This window comes from Phalaenopsis equestris, unplaced genomic scaffold, assembly GCF_001263595.1.
Source record: "Phalaenopsis equestris unplaced genomic scaffold, ASM126359v1 Scaffold001309, whole genome shotgun sequence".
Lineage (NCBI taxonomy): Eukaryota > Viridiplantae > Streptophyta > Magnoliopsida > Asparagales > Orchidaceae > Phalaenopsis > Phalaenopsis equestris.
In genome coordinates this window covers 297,035-312,515 of record NW_018165748.1, presented here as the reverse complement: position 1 = coordinate 312,515, position 15,481 = coordinate 297,035, and the positions used below count along the sequence as shown (strand labels likewise).

General features: G+C 35.8%; 1 protein-coding gene across 4 annotated transcripts in view; it reads left to right on the top strand.

Moving 5' to 3' along the window:
* The first annotated feature begins 2,510 nt into the window (after positions 1-2,510).
* LOC110033920 (putative potassium transporter 8) overlaps positions 2,511-15,481 on the top strand; it is a 24,936-nt gene continuing 11,965 nt past the window's right edge. The window contains exons 1-8 of one of the 4 annotated variants that reach the window (XM_020738093.1): positions 2,511-2,710; positions 2,844-3,078; positions 3,436-3,681; positions 7,566-7,652; positions 9,245-9,315; positions 9,415-9,505; positions 9,990-10,042; positions 10,131-10,254. In XM_020738093.1, the coding sequence (XP_020593752.1) occupies positions 2,669-2,710; positions 2,844-3,078; positions 3,436-3,681; positions 7,566-7,652; positions 9,245-9,315; positions 9,415-9,505; positions 9,990-10,042; positions 10,131-10,254 (949 nt within the window). In that variant the 5' untranslated portion in view covers positions 2,511-2,668. Of the gene's footprint in view, positions 2,711-2,843; positions 3,079-3,435; positions 3,682-7,565; positions 7,653-9,244; positions 9,506-9,989; positions 10,043-10,130; positions 10,255-15,481 lie in introns of all 4 variants that reach the window. The other 3 variants (XM_020738090.1, XM_020738091.1, XM_020738092.1) reach the window with 3 other exon arrangements.

Genomic DNA, 15,481 nt, shown 5'->3' with positions numbered 1-15,481 from the left:
AATTTTTGGTGTTTTGAAAACGCATAAGTTGTCAAAACGCAGTTTACTCAAACAGGTCAGATGCGTTTTCAAAACGCCACCGCACCAAATAAGCTGCCCCAAACAGACCATTATATATCAAACACCTAAAAGTTTGATATTTTCATATATAATATTTTGGTGTCATAGGTCTGTGCATGAAAATGTATATTTCACTTTTAAGAAGTCAGTGATACATGAATTTTTTATATAAGATCTGAGCGTCATGCATGCAAATATAAAAGTTGAAGTGTTGGACATGAAAATACATGTAAATTTTGTGATATTGAGAATAATATTTCATATGGAACATATCTCTTTGTGTTATATATAAATCAAATAATGACTGTATTGATATGATATGAATGAGGAGACACCTATTTATAAATTATGCCATTTAATTTGCATAAGAAGATTTAATCAGCATACCTAATGAAATATATATTTTGGTTTTGATGCTTAATAACATTTAACTAATGAGCTGGATTGCATGCTGAAACATTCATGTCAATAGAGAATGCTTATCATCTAAATTTTTATGGAGGGCAATAATTTTATTTGTGATGATATTTTGCTTTGTAAGTAATAGTGTGTGCTGGTGTTAATGTTGATAAAATGGATTAGACGTATCAGTGAAGCAGACACTGAGACTAAAATTATATACCACAAAACATTCATATTTACCTGCGTTAACATTGATACATGAGCAATAAATTTTCATCATTCAAAACGAATCTTGAGACGTAATAAATTAGAGAGTCGTCTTAGATGGTTTGGTCACATTAAACGCCGACCATTTGATGATCCAATTATGAGAGTAGTTGTCTTAGATTTGACTTGTGTTAAGAAAGACAGAAGTAGACCTAGCAAGACTTGGGCTTATTGTATTAAAAATAATCTTAATTTACTAAAGCTTAATGAAAATATGACACTAAATAGGACACAATGGAGAAAAAGGATTCATGTAGCCGACCTACGTAGTGGGATTAAGGTTTTGTTCTTGTTGTTGTGGTAGCACGAATTTCAGAACGATATTTTAAGCAGGAAACATTCAATTATTGATGAAAAGTCATCCAGAGCTCGAGTAACTCCCGACTCCGGGCCCGGCGGTCTACGAACGTCATTCATACTCACCACTACGGCCTATGTGGTCCACAACTCTTGTAATTACTTACTACAGTTTCTTTTGCTAATCAACACTTCTGGAGCAGCCATCTACAACATTACGATGGACTACTACCTCCACAAAAATCAACAATGACCCTTGCAATCTGCTGTCACCGAGAACTACAACCATATCATAATTATACAACTTTGTAATTTCATATTCTCTAATTTAAGGGAAGAATATACCTGCGCACTCATCATTCATATCATCATTCATAGTGTTGTATTATTTCAACTGGGCTAGACCCCGTGGTTTTTCCCTCTTTCAAGGGTTTTTCAAGTAAAAAGTCGAGGCGCCTCCTCCTGTTTATTTCTCTTCTGTTATTTGTGTGTACTGAATTTTCGTGCAACGCTACGACGATAATCCATTACTCTACCGTCGTGAATTTTCCGGCACGCATCAAACATCATATAAATAGTATTACTATCAATATCATTTTAGATGTGAAATACATGCTTTTAGGCATAAGTTTACCAAACCAAGATGTTATAAATATAAATATCAAAATTTGGGGTGTGAGAAACTTAAATATAAAAAAATTGTATGGCTTGTACGTAAACTTTCCTTTTTTTATTTTCTTTTCCCTCCACCTCAACGTTAAAATAACCTCTTGATTTAGACTTCCTAACCACCTCCTTCACCTAAAATAGTAAAATCATTTATGCACCAAAGCCCCCATGAAAACTCTAATTTGCATAAAAGGTTTTATACATAGTTTAAATCACAACTTTCTTAAATGAATTTCTTGGGTGCTTAAATTCTATATAAAAAAATAATTTTGAGTATCATTATATAATTTTTAGTTGTGATTTGATGCAGTTAAGAGAGTTTAAGATGAATAATTCTAATTAATTTTATTTAAGAAGATTTACGACCCGTTTGGGACAGCTTATTTGGTGCGTGTTTTGAAAACACACATGACTTGTTTGGGTAAATTGCGTTTTTGGCAGCTTATACGTTTTCAAAACGCAGAAAACAGCGTTTTCACACCGCGGTGACAGCTTATTGACAACAATCTGACTTTTCAAAAAAAAATAAAAATTTGTAATAGCCACCGACCTTAGCTTATTAGCAGATTATTCAATAAGCTACAGTTGCCCTAAAGAGACCCTTACACATGTACCATTCACTTCTTATGTATTTCAACTTCAATACCAACTTACTTACACATGAAAATGTGTATTTCAGTATTTTTAAAGTAAAAAAAAGGTTAGATTTTTAGTGCCGTAAAAATGTAAAAATTAGAGTTTGGTTATAAGATTTGTAAATAGATAAGAATTGGTTGGCTCGTGTGTAAATGCAAACAAATGTTTATTTTGATGGTACAGTAGTAAAAAGGTAGTTGCAAGGGATACTTGTGGAATCTTCTTAGTTGAGAGAAAGTGAAATGCAGATTTCCTCCGGAGTTTTTGAAGTGTTGCAGATCTTCAATGGAGGCGTTGGACAGCAAAACTCGAAGTCTGCAGGCTTAGGCTTCTGCTGATGATGGATCTTGAGCTTGGAAAGAGCTTTAAAACTCGAAAGGTTTGTGAGTAATTTAAGGGTTTTGCTTGGATTATGCGCATTTGGTTTAGTAATTCAGTGTTTTTTTTTTGGTGGATTTGTTGATTGAGTTGGATTTGTTGATTGAGTTAATTGGGGTTTGTGGAGCCTGTAGAAACATTCGTGGAAATCTACGTTGATTTTAGCGTATCAGAGCTTGGGGATAGTTTATGGAGATTTGAGCATTTCGCCTTTGTATGTTTTCAAGAGCACATTTGCCGAGGACATCACGCATTCAGAGACTAATGAAGAGATTTTTGGAGTTCTTTCGTTTGTATTTTGGACTCTTACACTCGTTCCTCTCGTCAAGTATGTCTTCATCGTCCTTAGAGCTGATGACAATGGCGAAGGTGCTTCTTCTTTGAACGCTTTAAGATTCAAGCAAGAGTCAGCTTAAATCCTGTTAGAATTTTAAATCTCACCATTCTGTCAAATTCAGTTTGAACTTTCAACCCAGTTGTTGATTAAATCCGGTATTTGTTAATTCTTCACACCCACATAATTTATTGGATTTAATGATTTTTCTTATGGCCAAGCATAAATCTTGAGAAAAACATCTAAATAGTTTATCATCATTAGCAAGATTTCATACTTGTCTTACCAAACAAAATGCAGAATCAATCCTATTACGATTTGCATGATTTACTAAACTCTACTTGTAGCTAAATAGCCCCTTAATACTAGCTGGTTTTTGTGATGTTATGCAGGCGGCACATTTGCTCTTTACTCTTCAATATGCAGGCATGCCAATGTATGCCTTCTTCCCAACAGACAAGTTGCAGATGAAGAAGTTTCTACCTATAAACTGGAAGTACCTCCAGAGAAAAACAATGGATCCTGGGTGAAGATTTGGCTCGAAAAGCGCAAGAATTTACACACAGCGCTCCTTGTAGTTGTCATGCTTGGTACATGCATGGTGATTGGGGATGGTGTTCTTACTCCAGCTATATCAGGTATATTCGTTTTAGGGGCATAATAAGCTTCAATTTTAAGGGCAGGCAAAATTATCAAATGCTAACAATTTTTGTTGGTATTGGGTAATAAAATATAGGAAGATTTAAACACATGTCATTCAATACCCATGTATGTACATATCTAACACCTGAACTTCAGCTTTTACATATATATGCCACCTTACTTATGCATGAAAATGTGTATTTTATTTTTTTAAAGTTAATTTGTTAGAAGTGGAGCCCGGTCCGACCCCAGCTTCTGCTCACCCGATCACGAAACATCGGGATCTCCCACTCCGATCGCGAAACAGTCGCGACCATTCTCGCCTGACGTCGATTCGCCAATCGTAGGCGCCAACCGCTCCCGCCTTCCTCTGTGCGAAGCTAAACATCCCTTCGTTCGTTCCTGTTCGCGATAAAAGCTTCGAATGACTCTCCTTGGGTTTAGAAGTCACGGTTTAGTCACGGTTTGAGTTCTTCTTTGTTCTTCTTTGGTTTCCTCGGGGCAGAGGAAGAGAAGTGCAAGCGGGAGTTCGTTGCGGCGGAAGGAAGAAGAAAGAGAAGAAGAAAATTGTTATCCTTAGGCTTCTTTTTGGTGGCTTGTGACAGAAGATAGATTTAGTTTATTTCTTTTGTAAGTTTGCCTTTTTCAGTGTATCTCAGTGTAAAGTTTCTTCGGTGTATCTCGGTGCAGAGAAAGAAGAATAAAGAGAGAAGAAAAGAAAGAACAACGAAGTTAGAGATTCCTCTTGTAAGTCGAGGTGATCTACTGGTGTAAATTCCTCAGGTAGTAAAATCTTATGCAACCCCGTGGACGTAGGCAATTTGTCGAATCACGTAAATCTGTGTGTTCTTTTCTGGTGTGATTTTTTTCGTTCTATTTTTCGCTTCGTCGATCGTTTTTTTGTTTGATTTATATATATACCACATCAACGGGTGGTGTGTATCTCGACGCAATAACTGATATCAGAGCCTTGTTCAAATCTGAGGAAGAATGATGGTTGCAGATGAAATGAAACTTTCAGGGATCGAGAAATTTGATGACACATATTTTGGTTATTGCAGAATGCAGATAGAAGATTACATTTATGGGAAAAAAATATCTTCTTGCTTCCGTTATTGGGGAAAAGACTTGAAAGGATGGATGGGGCTGAATGGAATTTCTTGGATCGATAAGTTCTGGGGGTTATTCGATTGACTATATCGAGGTTCGTTCCACACATCGTTGTCAAGGAAAGAATGACTACAAATCTCATGACAGTATTTTCAGGTATGTATGAAAAGTCATCGGGAAATAGCAAGGTGCAATTGATGAAGAAGTTATTAAATTTGAAGATGGCGGAACGTGTTTCTGTTGCTCAACACCTGAATGATTTTAATACTATCACCAATCAATTGTCGTTTATTGAAATTGATTTTGATAATGAGATATTGATCTTGTTGACTTCATTGTCAGATGGTTGAGAAGCCATGAGAATAGTGGTTAGCAGTTCTGTAGGTAAATCTAAACTAAAATACGATGATATTTTTGATTTGATTTTGGTTGAGGAAGTTCACAGGAAAGATTCTAGCGAGGTCTCAGGTTCGAGTTCGACACTGAATGTTGATTTCATAGGGAGATGACATAACATGAACTCAAGTATAAAGAGATCAAAATCAAAGTTTAGTCAGCAGACAACCTGTTAGAATTATGACAATGCTGGCCACATAAAAAAGAACTGCAGAAATCCTAAGAAGATGGAGATTGATAGCGCAAATTTGGTATCTGAAGAATCACATAATACACTATTTTTGGCAGTTCATAGTTTTGTTGAAGAATTGATGTTGAATTCAAGGGCTTTGAATGTAGTAGAAAATCTACCAGAGGCCACAGTGCAGGGCAGTGATGAAAGTGAAGAGGAAAGGGGGTCCGGAGCACACATTCCTATTGTTCTATAGACAAATGTTGAAGAACCACAGAACTATGAATAAATCTTGCAAGATGAAAGTTCGAGTAAGTGAGAGCTGACAGAACTTCCACCAGAGAAGAAGACATTGCACAACAAATGAGTGTACCAGGTGAAGTGTGATCGTGATGTCAGTAAGAGGTACAAGGTTGGACTTGTTGAAAAAAACTTTCAGCAGAGGCAGGATTTTGCCCATGTAGTGAGAGTTGTAGGAAGAGACAAGAGTGACCCAGGAAGTAGCTTAGAGGTGCAAAGCTATGTGGAGTTTGCTGATATATTGACTGGGGGTGTTACTCTTGAGAAACTGAAGTTGTGCATAGCTTCAGTTGGTATTCTGGAGTGAAGACAGAGACTTTGAGTTGCAGAGGTGGAAGATTCACAGTAAAGGATTCATGGTGGAGGAAATCAATTTGAGGAAGGAGATGTTGTAGTTTGTGTACCGGTCTCCAAGTTGGAGATTTGTTAGAAGTGGAGCACGGTCCGACCCCCGCTTCCGCTCACACGATCACGAAACATCGCAATATCCCGCTCTGCGCTTCCGCTTCGATCGCGAAACAGTCGCGACCTTTCCCGCCTCACATCAATTCACAAATCATAGGAGTCAACCACTCCCGTCTTCCTCTGTTGCGAAGCGAAGCATCCCTTCATTCCTTCCTGTTCGTGATAAAAGCTTCAGATGTCTTTCCTTGGGTTTAGAAGTCACGGTTTGAGTTCTTCTTCGGTTTCCTCGGGGCAGAGGAAGAGAAATGCAAGCGGTAGTTCCTTGCGGCAGAAGGAAGAAGAAGGAAATTGTTCTCTCTCGGTTTCTTCTTGGTGGCTTGTGGCAGAAGATAAATTGATTTTATTTCTGTTTTAAGTTTGTCTTCTTCGGTGTATCTCGGTGTAGAATTTCTTCAGTGTATCTCGGTGTAGAGAGAGAAGAACAGAGAGAGAGTAAGAGAGAGAGCAACGAAGTGAGAGATTTCTCTTGTAAGTAGAGGTGATCAACTGGTGTAAATTCCTCAAGTAGTAAAATCCTATGCAACTTTGTGAACGTAGACAATTTGCCGAAGCACGTAAATCTGTGTGTTCCGCTGTATTGTTCTTTTTTGGTGTGATTTTTCTCGTTCTATTTTTCGCTTCATGTTTTTCACTTCGTTGATCGTTCTCCTGTTTGATTTATATATATATACCACATCAACTAGTGGTGTATATCTCGACGCAACAAAATGATAGTATTTTAAATGTGATCTAAAAGATTTTGTGTGTATAAATGTGAAATAGAGTTTTCGTGTTAAATATGTAAACACATAAGAGTTAGGTGGTATGCAAGTAAATGCCCCAACAATCTATTAGGAATAGGGGTGTAAATGAGTTGAGTCAAGCTCGAGCCACCCTCGATTTGAGTCTGAGCTCGAGCTCAAGCTTAATTCTATGAGTAATGAGCTGGCTTGTTAGCATGAAAGAGAGAAACAAAGTATTAATTTAAGCTAATGTTATAATTAAATGAAAAATAGAATGAATATTTAGGAGATAATTAATAAGAAATTACTTGATATAAAATGCAAAATATAATTTTTTAAAATTTTTTAATAATTTAAAGAAATTTTTTTAATATTAATATATTTTGATTATATTTTTTATTAATTATTTTTTAGACAAGCCTACTCGTGAGTTAACAAGTTGAGTCGGCACTGGCTTGAGCTTGGTTTGTTAGTTCATCGAGCTCTGTTCACGAGCCACTCATCGAGCTGCATCCGAGCTGGCTCATGAGTCGGCTTGGCTCACTTACACCTCTAATTGAGAGGGCAAAATTACTATATAGCCTAAATTTTATTTTGAAAATTTCCCATCATTTATGAAGAAATTTCAAATTCTAAGGTGGGTTGCCCACCCTAAGCTTAATCTAGTACTGCCTCAGATTTTTTTTTTTAACTCATGTCCTGTTATGGCTAACAGATCTCCTGTTGTTTGTTTGCATTCATTCTCTAGTTTTCTCAGCAGTTTCAGGGCTTGAGTTATCCATGTCTAAAGGCCACCATGAATGTAAGCCTCTTAAACTTTTGTATCAGCTCCTGTTTTATTGATTGATTTGTAAGCTTACCTTTATTTGTGGGGCATTTACATACATACCACTCAATCCCATATCTAACACCTTAAATTCAATTTTTACTTACATACCGTATTACCTATGCATGAAAAAGGTGAATTTTACCTTTTAAGGGTGAAAATAGTGGTATTTTTTATGTGATATGAAAGATTTGGGTGGTATAAATGTATGAAATAAAGTTTCGGAGTTAGATGTGTAAATACATAAGAATTTAGTTTTATGTATTTTTTTCCTGTTTTTTCCACACCATGCTTAAGCTCACATGTATTTTTGCTTTATATTCTGGAAATTTTGAATTTTGGTTGATGAAATAGGCGGGGAGACAATGGGTATTTGTGGTTAGCAGGTAAGATTTGATAAAAAAAGTCTGAATATGATGTTCCATTAAAATTGCTTGTTCTCTTTTTTATTTTACATCTTAGAGTAATTCGTTTGATGCCATTATGAGTATTGTCAATGTTTATTAAGTTAAACATTAAAAAAAACACATTCTTTGCTAGCAGAGGACACAACTGTGTTGTATTTGCTTGCTTTTCTTTCTCATATATTTAATCAACTATTCGAGAAGGTTTTCTTGTTAAGCTATCGAGCGTGGATTACAATAATATACCATTATATGCTTGATAATCCCATTATATTATTATGTTGTGGAACTTAATCTTTTGCACCATAAAAAGAAAACACGCAATCTTTTACGGTTTTTATAATCAACTGATTTTTTGGTATTTCAATGTACTTTTGGCTTGTTACTATTTTCAAGTGTTTTTATGTTGTGGCGTGAGAAATTTGGGCTGTAAAAACTCAACAATAAAATTACAGTGAAATTTACAATGATGATAATACAACAAAGCCATCACTTGGGTTTTTTTGGCATGTTGATCTTATTTTATCCTTTTTTTGCACTTGGTAATTGAATAGATTTCCTCTGATTCCCAACATATATGGCCTACCTATTTATGCTGCTTGCGCGAAGAAAGGATTTCAACTATAGCTGTAAGCCATGCATTAGTTAAGAAATGAAAGCTTCTCAGATCCCACAGAATTGATAAGGAAAAAGTGAAAACGTGATCGATACAAAGAGTTGGTTGAATTCGTCAGTTTTTCAACATTTGTAGCTTTATAATTTATTTTTGGAAGATTTACATACACACCTGTCAATTCTTATGTATTTATATATCTAGCACCTAAACTTCAATTTCTACTTATATACCACCTTATCTACATGCGTGGAAAGATGTATTTCAATTTTTAAAATTTAAAATAGTGTTACTTTTTAGGGGATATGAAAAATTTGGATGTTTATACATGTAAATAAGCAAAGTTCCGATGTGAGGAATATAAATACATAGGATATGTATGGCATGTTTGTAAATGCCCCTTGATTTTTTTTATGGAACAACAAACAATTCAAGCGAATTATTGTCGTTATCATGTTGTTATTCTGAATGCTTTTCTAATTTGTTACTTGCTAATTTCATGGATGATCGCTTATTCTTCACCTGTTGTAAAACGTGACATTTCTTTGCAGATGCTGTGGTTCCAATCACTTGCTTCATCATCATTTGTTTATTCGCCCTGCAACACTTTGGCACTCATCGGGTTGGATTCCTGTTCGCTCCAGTTGTTTTGGTTTGGCTACTTTGCATAAGTGCCCTTGGCATTTACAATATTGTACATTGGAACCCACATGTGTACCAGGCACTTTCTCCATATTATATGCTCAGATTTTTGAAAAAGACTAAGAAGGGTGGTTGGATGTCCTTAGGTGGAATTTTACTGTGTATTACAGGTAAATTAATGCCATTCTTAAAATTCAAAAATTGCACTTTTATGCTTTAATGACGTTTATGAGGGCGCTTCTTTTGATTTTACAGCCTTGATTGGTATATTTGAAAACCGATCCAAACTGAAATTTAACTCGACTAGTCTAAAGACTTATTTTACATTCATTAATAACATCAGACTAAGTTTCTGAAATATGTTGAAATGTCAAAATAAACTCCACACAGCTCTGACTGAAAAGGAACATATATATACATACCACCCAATTTCTATCTATTCACATATCTAACACCTAAACTTTATTTTTTACATCTATACTACCAAAATATTTCATGTCACATAAAAAATACCACCATTTTAACTTTAAAAAAGAGGAATAACCTTTTCATGCATGGGGAAATTGGCATGCATGTAAAAATTGAAATTTTTAATATAAAGTTTATTTTTGCGCTTAGTTCATTGAAGTTTTTGCTCTTATGTGACGTTCTCAGGATCAGAGGCGATGTTTGCAGATCTGGGCCACTTCTCTTATGCTGCTATTCAGGTCTTTTCTGATGCGCCTCAACTACATATTCTATGCCTTTATTGTCATATACCGATAATACATACATTTTATTATATTTTTAGTATAGATTGCTTTCACAACAGTAGTTTATCCAGCACTAATATTGGCGTATATGGGTCAAGCTGCGTATTTGTCGAGGCATCACAGAATATACACAAGCTACCAGATTGGCTTTTATGCATCAGTTCCAGGTATGCTTTTATCTATAAATTGTGACAACTTATTGAGAAATAAGTAGTGGTGATTAATTTTTGACCTGACATGTCAACTCGATTCAAAAAATTCGGGTTCGAGTTCATCCAAATAATTTTTGGGTCTAATTGGTGTTAGGAATCTTAACTGGATTGACAACCATATAAATAAAAGTACATAGAGATGATCACTATTATGCAATAGCTATATACATCGGGTGATATAATTTGCAAGACAAAGTTGGTCTACGACCATATTAGTTTATGGGAAACACCTTGTTCTTATGTGATTGAATATTGATATGAAGAAAACTACTCTATTAGAAGAATCAGTAACTTTGAGATTGTGGGCTCCATAAATTCATGCCCAAACATTTAGCGCTGAGAGTTTTGGTGTTAAGTCTCCGGTCAAATTTTTAGAGGCCAGGTGAGATGGTGAATAAGATACTACCTAGAGATTTCACCCTCATTTTGTGAGGATTTTTAAGATCCAGCGTTTGAGGTTTCTCATTGGCGCAAGATCCAATGATTAATTACCCCTCTTGATAATTGAAGAGCACTTTCGATTAAGGCTAGTTATTAGACACTAAGTATTCAGACTTAGTATTTAGTAACAACAAATTTAGATTTTAAAATTATAAAATTATTAATCTTAGCTTTAGGTTAGGGGAGAAAATGATGACGCACCCGATCAAGATCCCGTGTTTTTGTCATTCGGGTTGTTATGGTCATTAAACTACTTAGTCAGAAGAGGTAGTCGACCCAAGCTGACAGAATGATCCTTATCAATACACATTGGTTGCTTCGTCCAAAAGAACATCATAGACTTGGGGTGGATGTTAGTCTAAGGGGATTAATCTAAGTCAACCATAGCTTAGAGAGGGTTTTATGTTCTATCAAATATACCCTATGATTTATAACTTAAAGAGGGAACTATTGGAGAGCATACGAGCTATAGCCATGACTTTAATATAATGATGTCATTTGATGACAAACCATCTAGTCAGATGATTCTGATCTTAACCTGCTTATTTTATGATGTCAACTGATCAAACCATGCATGTAGATGACTCAGGCCACATCCTTACTGACAAAATTATTTAGAGTGTAAATTTACTAGTATATTTCACATGACATTGACTTGTTACGAGCTTGAGTCAATATTTAATTTGTCACCATTGACAAACAATTACAGTGGGTAGCTATTTTTTTGGTCTTGGCCATTGAGTGATATGTTTTCATTTAAATATCTTTCTTAATTTTATGATTTAAAATTTTAATTTTATAAGTTGACTCTTTCGGTTGAAATTCCCTTTCAACATAGTCATCATCAAAGATTTGATATTACTTAAACATCATTTAAAATACTAATCTTGTCACTCCAATTCTTGTGAGGAGGACCAAGCTGGTATGTTGGGGATCAATTTGTCAACTCTAGTCCCTATGGGGAAGTTTATTAGACTGACCAAAGTGTGACTGTTTCTGCCTTATAGACCAAATGACCCGCTCAAATTTGATATTTCAAATCTCCTTTTAAAAATATAACTTTTGTAAGATTTAAACATTTGTGTGTTTTCCGAGCATAAATATTATGGTTTGGTTTTAATTTTTAACCTGCGCAACATTTGTAGATGTGCAGATTTAGTCATTTAGGACAACGTTGGAGCACGTGTGGGTTTTAAAATTTGTTAATTTGGATTGATTTTTAGGGACTACATTATTATTTGCAGAAGTATATTATCATAGGAATACGTGCGAATAGCTGAATTTTAATTTTTAACTTTGCCTTTTGTCTGCTAGTATTTGTATTGTGGATTTAGTGGCGATTTAATGATTGTAATATGTTATTTTGGCAAGGACTTATTTTTACTAGTTGATGAACATTCTAAGTTGAGTCATTTGTTGAAGTTTTTATTTTATTTTTTAATTTTTCACAGTTTATTCAGGGCAATAGCATAACTTCTAACTATTTATTGAAGGATCATGTTTAAAATCATTGACGAGTATCGAGTTCAATATGTTTCTATTCGGGCTCAATGATGCCCTATCAAGTTTCCTATTGCTCTCATATGTTTTTTTGTTTTGTGAGTATCTAATTTTTTTTTTTTTGTAATTTTTTTTCATTTCAATTTAGTTATTTTTATATTTAGCAAGTTTTTTAAAGTATGTTCTGTGTGACTTCGCCCAGTCCAAAATCCAACAACAATCGACGACATGGGATCCCCACCCATGGTGGGAAGATGTTATCTAAAACGGGTTTGTCCACCATGCAAAGAATTGCGTGTATGGGCGGCTTGCGACACCACCTAAAGTTGTATATCTCACCACGCAAAAAAATGCGTGGGGTCTTCGAACCTGCAAAAATCAAACATAGAATAATGATAGATTTTTTCGTCACGCTGAGAAAAGCTTGCACAGGTAGTTATATTTTGATGATCGAGCTAAAAAAGTGTGCATAAGATTATCACCCGCAAATAGAAAGCATAAGCGTATATATAACATAATTTTCCCGCAACACAAAGAAATCCATGTACGGGTATTTTAATTTGGTTGTTTAGTGAGTTTTTTACCTCATTTTTCTTCATGCACAAACTCGAACATAAGATACTAGGCAATGAGTGTGGTTAGGCTCCGGATGTAACAAATGATGTGAATAGAGTTGGGTAGGAAGATTGCTATTGTGGGTTCAACCAAATAGGGGCTAAAATTATGTTGTTCAACTCAGGAGCTGAGAGAGAAGGTAATGAGAGTGAGCGCAACACAGTAAGGAGACTTGTGAATAGAGAGTTAGGTGCGAAGTTGAGCTTGAATAGGAAGGCAGATTGCTTGGATCAACTAACAAAGGTGAAAGGAAGAGCTGCCGACTTTTAATATTTGAGATATTTTTTCTATATAAGGGTTGGAATTGAGAGCTCGAGATAGACTGAAACAGGTGGATTTGAGAGGTTGAAAGGTTGTTTGCAGGTTTTAGATGAAGACGGAATGGCACACCGATGGTGGAAAGGAGCAGAGCAATAAAAGACATCTATAGTCGTGGTAATGAGGAGAGAGGGAAGCAGATAGATTTTGGGAAGGATAGTTAAAGGAAGTGTGGGGGTTTTTTTGTAAAGTTTTTGAAAATATTCTTTAACGACTCAATTAATAATTCAATTAATATTAGGATTAATGGGAGAGAATTTAAATCTAAATTTGAATTTTGACTAATTAATATATACCCATATAAAAATATATTAATTAATGTATATTTTTTGAGGAATTTGGGCAAAGTAAACGGAAGAATCGACACAAATCAAGAAGAAAACACAGAGATTTAATGAGTTTCGACAATTACGCCCACTCCGCTTGCAAGCTCCGCTCTGCTGGCTCGCTCTGTTCCGCTCCAGCATCAGTCCTTTATCTGGTATATGAGTCATACCTAACAAATCTCTACCTTGACGAATATCCAACCCTTTAAGAGAAAGATACCTGAGAGTTTCTCACACACCTAAGTGAGTTGGGTTGTCATACTTGTCTAGCAACTGTGAATATTCAACTAGTTCAAAAAATGCAAGAAGTTGTTGATAGTAATTGACTTGGTCAACATATCAGCTGTATTCTCATTAATATGAACTTTTTGCAACTGTATATCACCAGAAGCAGTCAATTCTCTGGTCTTGTGATACCTGATATCAATATGCTTAGTTCTCGAATGGTACACCATGTTCTTAGCCAGATAAATTGCGCTTTGACTATCACAATGCAACTGAACTCCGCTTTGCTTAACACTCAGTTCTTTTATCAGCCCAGAAAGCCATAAGACTTATTTAGCAGCTTCAACTAATGTCATATACTTACCTTCAGTTGTAGATAATGCCACACTAGACTGAACTGTTGATTTCCAACATATATATCCTCCACTAAGAGTAAACAAATATTTAATTGTAGACATTTTGTCATCCAAATCAATTGTATAGCCTGAATCCATATACTCTATAACTGAAGGATCAATTTGCTGATTGTCAACATAATTTCATGTCCTACAATACTCTTCAGATACCTGAAAATTCACTTGAATGCGTCCAAATGTCGCATTTCACGTTTAAACATGTCTTTGCAGACTTGACTAATAGCATGAGCCAAGTCAGGGCGAGTACGTACCATTGCATACATCAAGCAGCCAACCGCACTAACATATGGAACCTTTGCCATATCTTCGATTTCCCTATTTTTCTTAGGACACTTCTGAAGAAAGTTTACAATGATTTGCTAATGGAGTGCTCACAGACTTTGCTTTGCTCATTTCAAATCTGTTTATCTCTTTCTCAACATAACCTCGTTGAGATAAACACAGTCGTGTTGAGCCTCTATCTTGATGAATTTTCATTCCAAAAATCTTCTTTGTAGCACCAAAGTCTTTAGTATTTGATCCACCGATGCATATCAGGTGAATTACGATTCGGAAATGATTAGACCTATTTGAAAACGTTTCAATGATTCAGATGTACTTGTGCATATCAGTGCAGTTTGTTCTACCAAAATAAATGATTTCAACGCTTCAGCAAAGGCCGAACTGATTTCAGGTTTAATCGCATGGGCCACTTTTTTTTTTGTTTTTATCTCATCTTGTTCAGTCAACTTATCTAGCAGAGAAGATGCATTGGTCAGCAAATGCTTGGGGCTGTTGACCTCATTTTTAGCGAGGTCTAGTCTTCCTCTTAGGGTTTAGGATCTAGCCTTAGGGATCTCCCTTCGACTATCTTAGAACCTTAGAAATGGGACCCGCCTTGTTCTAGAAATTCAACCCGCTTCTGTATTCTTTTGTGGTTTCGCGTGTGTGGTATCGACTTCTAACACTTAAAAGGATGAAACCAACATGAGGAACCCAAAAGGGATCCCTATAGGACTTTTTGAGCCTTAGGGTGGCCTTCTGCGCAATTCGCACTCCCGCACGCATAAACTTCGCAATTCGGAGAGTCGACACGTCCGATCGCCATATTTCACATCGCTTGCACCGTTACCTATTGAAGACTCGAGTAAACTTGTCGAGGCGATCGACCACGGGTTGAAGTTTTGTGAAGTTTAAATTTTGACGTATCTCTAGCCCGATTGTCGACGACGCCGTCCGAGCGACTCCGGATAACAAAACGGACTGTGCCAGCGCGTCCAGAACGTCAATTTTGCCTAGGGAGGACACCCATTTTGTTACGTCGCCGCGCGCGAGTAAATCATATTTTATTATAATGTACAC